Source organism: Diabrotica virgifera, chromosome 1 (assembly GCF_917563875.1).
Source record: "Diabrotica virgifera virgifera chromosome 1, PGI_DIABVI_V3a".
Classification (NCBI taxonomy): domain Eukaryota; kingdom Metazoa; phylum Arthropoda; class Insecta; order Coleoptera; family Chrysomelidae; genus Diabrotica; species Diabrotica virgifera.
The window spans coordinates 300,461,813-300,471,877 of NC_065443.1; the positions used below are offsets into that span (position 1 = coordinate 300,461,813).

General features: G+C 32.6%; 1 protein-coding gene across 4 annotated transcripts in view; it reads right to left on the minus strand.

The window, feature by feature from the left end:
- LOC126879185 (zinc finger protein 235-like) overlaps positions 1-9,011 on the minus strand; it is a 77,024-nt gene extending 68,013 nt beyond the window's left edge. For all 4 annotated transcript variants that reach the window (XM_050642230.1, XM_050642233.1, XM_050642232.1 and 1 more), the window contains exon 1: positions 8,542-9,011. In XM_050642230.1, coding sequence (XP_050498187.1) covers positions 8,542-8,776 — 235 coding nt within the window. In that variant the 5' untranslated portion in view covers positions 8,777-9,011. The remainder of the gene's footprint in view (positions 1-8,541) is intronic.
- Positions 9,012-10,065: the final 1,054 nt, after the last annotated feature.

Sequence of the window (10,065 nt, forward strand, 5' to 3'; positions counted from 1 at the left end):
TTTACATCAGAATATGAAAACACGACTCTTTAGAAGGAGATTGGATGTTTCACCAACTCTCTATGAGTTTTTTTCAAAAAGTTATAGCCTTCGACATTTGACCTCTTGGGGTAATCAATTTATAATATCTAAGCAACAAATTCATTAATCCGGCCTTACAATTTTTTTTTACGTTTGGAATTGAAAGATCTTCATTTTAAAGCTTTAAAAAATAAAAAAATTATTTGTACAATAAATAACGCAATTGCAAAAAACGGCCATTTTGGACCTTTCGCAGGCTGTTTTGCAATAACCAATAAACGAAATTAAACTTACCATAGCTCAAGTTGTAGGTTTTTTAATTTACTACAACTTTCTATTAAGAAGTTTTTCTCTAGAATCAATATCCTAAGCTGCAAAATGAAAAATCTTTAAAAATTGCAAATTTAACAAATGAAAATCGCAATAAATAAAAAAGCTCACAAAATTTTTGGTTACTTTTAGTATAAGTTATTCCTGGCATCGTCCTTTACAACACCTGATAGGTTTCAAAAATTCCTGAATTATATCCTGAAATCGACCTATTTTTCACCCACAGCCTGGAGTATTTCTACAACTAATAGCGGTTGTGCTTAGAATAAACGTCCTATTAGCCTTATCACGAAAAAACTAAAATTGTAGATCGGACGTTTTTTCTAAGCAGGGCAGTATTGGCTACAGCATTCATTATATCATCTGAGCATATACACAGCATTTTTGTAAAAAACTTGGCACACTGGAATTTATTCATGGTAAGCTAGTGAAAAGAAAGATTTCTTACTAAATGTTTGTTCCTTTCTTTTGGAAGTTTAAGGGACAAGTCTAGTCCTAATTAGTTTGACAGTTATATTGTACAAAATAAAAATTTTTCTGGACTATTAGACTACTATGTACTACTAGAATCCAGTAGTTTCTACTGAGTTTGTTTCTATAGTCTTCAGACAACTTTTCAGTACACTTAAATTTAAATTCACTTAAATTTAAATTTAAATTAAATTTAAATTGATTTGCTGTGGTACCTTGGAAGCTCTGACTTTGTTTTTTGTTATATAGGCCCATTCTAACCGTCTTTTTGTTTTGTAATACACAGCGTTGCCAGTTATTCGCTCCGTTGTTTCTTTATAGTGATGGAGGATTTAAAGTGCGGATTTTGTGATTAGACCTGTTATTTTAAAGAGAGTAAAACTCTGTTGTTTGGATGTGCTTGTGATAATTGCGAGAAAGTATAATGTAAAGAGTGTAGCAAGATTTCCTCTCAAGAAATAAGATGTGCAATTGCTAAAACCAGAACCATTATAATATGGTGCAAAGATTGCATAAATCAGTTCTCTAGCGCTAAAATTGATGGCCCGATTAGAGACCTCGAAAATGCTGAACTAACCATTCCGCAATTATCAGATGCCATAAAAGAAATTGTAAAGTGTGAACTTAGTGAGGTTATGAAGATTATGGAACAGAATCTTCAAGAAAAGCTTGTAATGACGTCTAAAATGGCGATTGAAAGCAACAAGGACTTGGTGAGACTTTTGAGTGATAGTTCGAAACAAAATCAAGTGAATCTTTCGAGTGATGCTTCGAAACTGAATCAGAGGTCTACAGAAAGACGGGTTATCGTGGCAACGCCAACCTCCCCTCCTTCATTGACAGAGGACAATGACGGATCGAAATCAGCTGGCCAGGCAGAGAAAGCCAGCGTTGCCAGTTCTTCCTCTTCTAATTCCAACTTGTCAAAAGACCAGAAGACCTTGGGCCAACCTTGGATAACCTCAGGCCAAAGCAAACATAAAAAAAGAAGAAATCATAAACAAAAACAAAGATTCTGCTGATAATGACCAAGAATTTACCCTGGTACAGAGAAGAAAGGCCCGGAGAAATGACCAAAACTTCGTTTTGGGTAAAGCGAATTTCCAAGGAGATGAAAATTTTGCTAGTTCTTCTCATAAAGCATATTTTTATCTTGGTCGCGTAAAAGTGGGTATTACACCCACCTTTATTGAACAACACGTTAAGAAGCAATGCCCGAATATTAGGGATTTTAAGGTTGAAGCCTTACCAGTGAAAGGTGAAAATATCTCCTTCAAAATAAGTATCCATCCAGATGACAAGGAAGATTTTTCGATGCCAGATATTTGGCCTAAAGCATCATTTTAAGAAAGTTTTGGATTAGTAATAAACGCCAGTTTGAAAATTTTCGTCAAGGTCGAGGAGATCAGACCTTGATATAACTAAAAACGACTCCTGGAAATCAAAATCAAACATATGTGTTTACTATCTCAATACTGGTGGTATGCGAACAAAAATACAGAGCTTCCATCAAGCTCTGAGTTGTTCCTGCTATGATATAGTAATGATTGCAGAGACATGGTTTAATTCGGATTATTCTGATGCTGAAGTTTGAGTTCCAGAGTATGACATTTATAGATGTGATCGTGAAGTGGGGTTAAACACTCTAAAGACGCGTGGAGGGGGTGTATTAATCGCAGCTAAAAAAAGCCTTTCTATCCAAAAAATCATAGTTCCTCTTGTTGACTCTGACATATATCAGTTATATCTAACATTTAAAATCAAAACTCAAAATTTTGTTATTGGCTGTGTATATATACCTTCTCCATCACCTTCTCAGTCTTATTTAAGGCATTGTGAATCTGTTGAATATGTTTATAATAATTTTTCAGATAGTTTGTTTGTGTTAGCAGGTGATTAAAACCTACCACAAGCTAAATGGGGAAATGATGAGCTGGGCTTGACAGTGACTGGCACTGAAAATGAGTCTGTAAGTATTGTAGCAAATTGCTTTAGTTTCCATAACTTTTTTCAAAAGAATGAGATTTTGAACAACAACGGAGTCTCATTGGACCTGGTTTTTAGTAATTTGGAATCTATTAATGTCACTCCGGCAGTAGATAAAATTTTTGAGAATAGCTTAAATCACACAGCTATCAGTTTTGAACTAGTGTGTGAAGAAAATCTTGATTTTATGAATTATTAGGAATATTTTTATGATTTCAGAAATGGTGACTACTTTTCAATAAATAATTATTTAGCAAGTATAAATTGGGAGGGACTGTTTCTTAGTGGTACAGCTGATAGTATGGTGGTCATTTTTTATGATATAATTTACTCATTGATAGAACACTTTGTTCCACTTAAGAAATATAAGATCTCTACCTTTCCCTCTTGGTTCTCCTCAGAGCTGCGTAACCTAATTGTATGTAAAAAACAGGCCCACAAACAATATAAAATTAGTAATAGGCAAGATGATTATGACCGTTTCGTGGCTTTAAGAAATCAGTGTGAAATTTTAAGAGCAGACTGTCAGAAACAGTATTTAGATAGGATACAAAACAACATTTCCGATAATCCAAAATATTTTTGGTCTTACATTAAAAGCAAAAGAAATGGGTATAACATACCAACTACAATGGTCTATAATGACAGGGTTGACTTGAATGTCAAGGACTCTGCCAATATGTTTGCAGAATATTTCTCATCTGTCTACTCAGATGACCAACAAGATACTTTACCTTTTTTTAGTTTTGAAAGTTCGATTTGTTTGAGTTCCATAATACTTACAGCAACTGAGGTCTATGATACTATTGCAAGTTGTAAAAACTGATTATGTGCAGGGCTGGTTGGAATCCCAGAATATTTTCTGAAAAAATGTATATGTGTACTTACAAAACCAATTTTGTTTATTTTTAACAGATCACTTGGTACTTGTAGCTTTCCCAGTCTCTGAAAGAAGAGCTTTTTAAAGCCGATTTTTAAATCAGGTGCAAGGAACGACATATCAAACTACCGAGCTGTCTGTAATCAGTCAGAGCTGATAAAGTTGCTTGATTGTTTGGTTAGTAAGAAACTGACATGGTGTTTTAGAGGCATTTTTAATCCTGAACAATTTGGCTTTATGAAAGGGAGGTCAACAGATGCCAGCCTAGTTTTGTATGTCAATCATATATATATAACAGCTTTGAAGAGGGATTCCAGGTTGACTCGATCTATACTGACTTTTCTAAAGCATTTGATCGGGTTAACCATGGGGTCCTATTACAAAAACTAAGAGCTTTGGGTATTGTGGATCCCCTTCTTCAGTGGATTTCAGAATTTATTAGCGGCCGTACGCAGGCAGTTAACTTAGGAAGTGTTACTTCGATTGAAATAACAGTTCCATCGGGCGTGCCGCAAGGCTCTCATTGTGGCCCTGTTTTGTTTTGCTTGTTTCTGGTTGATTTAGTAGAAAAAATTAAAAATTGTAGTGTTCTTATGTTTGCTGACGATGTAAAACTGTTTAGAAAAATTCAATCCTGGGATGATGCTGTTATACTACAGGAAGATCTTAAATCTTTTTATGATTGGTGCAGTTTAAACAGAATGTCACTTAATATAAACAAATGTCATAAAATGACGTTCTCGAGGAAAAGAAATCCAATTACATTCGTTTATTATATTAATAACTTGCCATTAGCCTCTAAAAATGAAGTATCAGATTTGGGAATCTGGTTAGACACCAAACTGTCATTCTCATGCCACATCAATCAAGTAACAAACAGGGCGATGAAAGTACTGGGATTTATCCAACGCACATCTGTAGACCTGTCTTTGTTCACATTTAGAAAACTTTATTGTGGTCTCGTTAGGCCCATTCTAGAGTTTGGATCAGTTGTATGGTCCCCATCATACAACTGTTACATTGAACATATTGAAAGAGTCCAAAATAAATTTTTGAGGGTAGCAGCTTATAAGAGTGGATACAGGAGAGAGGAATATGACTATCAGTGGGTAAGAGATAGTCTAAATTTACCAACACTTGAGTCAAGGAGGACATTGTTAGATTTATGCTTCCTACACAAAGTTATTAATGCTTTCATAGATTGTCCTCAATTGATATCACTTTTTAGTCTTAAAGTTCCTAGTAGAAGCAACAGACAATCAGAAATCTTTTCAGTGCCATTTCACCACACTAATTTTGGTATAAATGAACCGACTACACGATTGGTTCGGAGTGCTAATAGCCTGCCAAGACAAATGGATATTTTTGACTCCAAAATTGGTTTGTTCAAAAAACAACTAAGGGGTATCTTAAAATAAGTTTGTTGTAGTTCTGTAGTGTTCTTACAATATGTTTGTTTGTATTATTCTGATGTGTTTATTATTTTAATAATTTATTATTGTTGAGGTGTAACTTGTAAAAGTCTTGTTGTGTGTAAAACTTGTAAATGGATGCCGTAAATAAATAAATAAATAAATAATATTCAATTTCCAATTTACGCTATCTTTTATTGGGTTTTCGCAGGAAAAAAGTGTGCTGAAATTTAATAAACTAGCACAGTCTAAAATTCTTTATTGATTTTTGCATGAATATATTTTGTCAAACTTAACAATTTTGTAATCTTCATCTCCGATAAAATTAATTATCAGTTTTTAACTCCGAAATATTTCTAATAAAATTGGTAACTTTACGCAGGAAAAAGAAAATAAATGAATCTACCAGAATCTCATATTACAAATATGTTTAAAATGAAGTATTTTTATTAGTAAAGTTATATATCGATTTGTAGTTATTTAAAAATAGAAGTTAACGGTTTTTACCCAACACCTTAGGGTAGAAGGATTATCGATTATATATATAGTTAATGGTTTTTATTAGTTATTGTGCTTAAAAATGATAATATCAAATAATAACATTTATCAGTGGTAGAAGATGTATTTTTAATACAGCAGAAATAAAAATACCTGATTTCATAATTTGGGTATTTATTGGGTTTTCGCTTGAACCCCTAGATACAGTACAAACTGCCATATCCGGACCTCCCCATATCCAGACGGTTCTACCGTCCGCATCTACTGAAATCTACTGAGAAAGGCAGTTCTGGTGTTGGACAATGCACCCTCTCATCTCGACCCAAAAGAACTAAAATATGGCGAAATAAAATGTCTTTTTAGCCCCCAAATGTGAGATCCCTTTGTCAGCCTATCGATCGAGGTATTATAGAATCTATAAAACGTGTCTATCAACGAAAGTTATTGACGGCGTTTATTACTGGAATGTATGAAGGAGAAAGCGTATCAGAGACTATACAAGCAGTAGAATAGAATAGAATAGAATAGAATACTTTATTGGTATAGCTTTACAGCTGCCATCATAAAGATGGATATACACGTCAGATATACAACACAATATAGTCACAGACACATAATCAAATACCTATACATACACTTAAATTTTAGATTTAACAGTATATCAGTATTGATATCCGGATCGGTCTGTCGCCACATTGATCCGGATATGGCAGGTTTTACTGCATATACTTTTTTTAAGAAAAATATTTACCTACATACTCAAATCACTTTCCTTGCATATCCATAATCTATGGGCTATTCCATGAATATATGACTGTCTTGGATTATCGCGACAACGAATATTTTAGTGTGCAACATAAGAAGTGTGAAAATAAATGGCTCTAATAATTGTTCCAATAAACAGCAATGTATTTTGCAATTTACTTTCGTTCTTCATAATTTGCACAGTAAAATATTCGTTGTCAAGATAATAAACACAACAGTCGTATGTTCGTGGAATAGGGTATATTATGTTATTTTTTAACACTGATGCAACAATCCACAAGTAAACTTAGAGTTATGCAACAAGCCATAGAACAAACAATGATGGACATGATCCTTCGAGACCACATAAAAAACCAATCAATCAGGCAAAGATCAGAAGTTTCAGATATTGTCATTGAAAGAATCACATAGCTAAGTGGAACTGGGCAGAACATTCTAGCTAGTACACAAGATGGATGGTGGACAAGACAAATCATTGAATGGACGTCCATAAACTATAAAAACAGATGATGAGTACCAACTACATGGGCTAATGCCATAAAAAGAGTAACAAGAAACTAGCTACAAGAGGCCCAGTGTAGAGAACATTGGAAAGAACTGAGAGATACCTCTGTCCAGCCAATTGATGATGAGTCTATGTTATTACCATGTAAGTTTTAACTGAATTGGTGAGAAGAGAACGCAAACATGTCAATATATAGGCATTTTTGACATTTTGATGGAAATCCATGATAATTGTGAGGATGCATCATTTTGTTGAGAAGGAGGACATATCTTGGTGCTAACAAAGCATTGTTAGCGCAAGGATATGTCTGGTTTCTCTACAAAGTGGTGCCAGGTAAATTCTAGAGAAACATGTAAACCTTTATTTATTAAACACAGTATCCTTACACTTGTATCTCTTTTCATTTTGGAAACGGCAAGCATTATTTTTAAGAATAAACATCTATATGAAAATAATAATCGATCTGGACGATTTGCTAGCAATTTAGCTTTGATTACACCTAGAAGCACACTAGTCAAAGACTCATTATTTTTAACGGCATCAAAATTTTTAATAAACTACCTAGTGAAATAAAAAATTTGGAAACTATTAGAAAGTTTAGAAATTCATTAGATAGACTGCTCGCTAAGAGGGCCTATTATGATCTGACAGAATTTTTTGAGGACCATTGGAGCTGATGTAATTGTGATCTTGTGTATATTTTTTTTTTTTTTTTTTGTCAATTTGTTTGTCATTATTGTTTGTGATTTAGTTTTACAGCTTGTAGTTTGTTTGTTTTTTATTTTTGACAATACTACATATTTTGTAGTTGTTATATAATGTAAATGTGTTATGTGTTATATTTTATATTTAGTCATATTTTCATTTAATTCATTTATTTAAAACTCTTAAACAGTGTTTGTCAACAAGATTTTTTCTTAGACAATAAACATATATTCTCTCTCTCTCTCTCTCTCTCTCTCATCTTCATACTTATAATGTATTTCTGTCAGAGTGTCGAGGGTGCTTATTTATGGACATGGCTGCTTTCTCTTCTCACTGATTTAATTGATAATACATTTTCTGAATACATCTGATGTCAATTTGTGATATCTCTTAATTCAAACTGTATTTAAGGCGAAAGCAACAAATGCAAAATTTTGACACCTGTCAAAATTTTCAATTTATTTTAAATGTAATCAATGTAATCATTTTTTTCGAATTCTGAGAACTATTTTAATAAGTATTTTTGACCTAACTAATAAGTATTTTTGAAAAATTTAAACCCAGAATCAAAGATTACTTTATTACCGAGGGCCAAAAGTCCCTTAGAATTAATAAAAAGTTTCTTTTGAATGAGATATTTGAAATTAAAAATCACATAAATTTTGTCTTAGTTTCTCACCCCTATAACTTATTAAAATAAACATTATAGAAGTTTTCAGGAACTTTCGGCCCTCGGTAATAACATAATCTTTCATTCTGCGTTTAAATTTTTCAAAAATACTTAGTTTTCTCAGGATTCGAAAAAAATGTATCCGATTTAAATAGCACTGAAGCCGAAAGTTCGTACCCATCCCCTTAAGGTCAAATCAAAATTTGAGAATAAAAATTATATTTCAGAGTAGTAAGAGCATAGGGATCCCTAATAAACCTTAAATTTATATATCAATTGTTTTTATTAATTTACTTACCATCTTCTTTTGTTTGTTCCTCATGAGACATTCTAAGTTTATCTTCATCTTGTTCTGTATCAGTTTTTATAGGATATTCCTTTACGTCTACACAATCAAACGTATCATTTGTATTTTCTATTATAGGTTCCTCCTTTATCTCCATTTTAATGTTATCCAGGAGACCATCATTAAAGTCATCACATACTTCTATTTTACATTGAATTTCACTTGTTTCTTGTTTCACTTCCATCATATTATCTCATATCCAATTTGATTGTATTTATTTTAATATTATGTTGATAGTTTAGAATAAAAGCCAAGTGAATAATTAAATCACAATTAATACTATTACAAAAACGATGTTTACATTTTATTATGGCAAGCACATGGCAAGCAACAACCAACAAAACAAGGCAACAACAAGCAAAAGCCTTAGAATATAAAATAAATCAGGAAGGAGTACAATGCGAAATGACTCGGAGCCAGGAAGGAGGTTGCAAATGGCGATCAGCTGTCAGCTGTCAGATTTGCTAGCGATCTCCGCTGTGTCTAGGTACACGCTAACGTGTACGCAAATTAAAAAGTTGGGTACACGCGAAACGTCATCATGTCAGTGACGTCACTATTTAGCGTGCACTGTTACTGGTTTTTTGCATACACGCTAACTTGAGAATATCGCGAGTGTCAGAGTGAGTTTAGAATTTTTCTAATCGCGTTGTGTTTACATTTTAATATTGATTAGTAAAGAGATTTCCTATTTTTTATTTGTTTAGTGTTTGTTTTTAAATTAGTTATGGAGTGTGGAAAATTATTTGTTCTTTTAATGAGTTTAACAACATTTTAAAACAGTATGACAAAGATAAAAGAGACAAAAATTCGTAGGGTAACAGAAGAATTAAGATAAAATATACAAGGCGATTGATTAGTGTGATACAGTTCAGTAGATCCGCTAAAGTAATAGATAGCAATAAAAGTTAGTAACAAAAATTGTAGCAAACTTTGAGCGTAATATTACAAAATTAGTTAGAATGTTACACGGCAGTTACATGTGGCAGACCTAACTTATGTTTTTTTTAAATGGAACACCCTATATTTTATTTTATGTTCGAAATCTTCTTAACGTCCCCATCACAAAAATATAAAGGTTTATTATGTTACACGGGGTATTTACAAAGTTATAAGCAATTTTCTATAAAAATCATAACAAGTTCAACTTCCCTGTATAAATAGAAATAAACACAACAGCATTGGTTTATAAACTGGAGTAATTACCTTACGTATAAAAATTATTTTAATAGTATTTTGTACATGTCATGTCAACTAAATATTTATTTTGCTAACCTGAATATATACTTTTATACTAAATATACACATTGATTTATTACAATTAAGTTTGAAACATCTGAATGGTTTTGCTTCCCTTCCCCTTCCCTTAATAACAAATATTTTTCTATCAAACAAACAAAATAGCGTGTACCAAAATATACAGTCACTGCGCACGCTAAATAATGACGTCACTGGCTTGATGAAGTTTAAATTCGC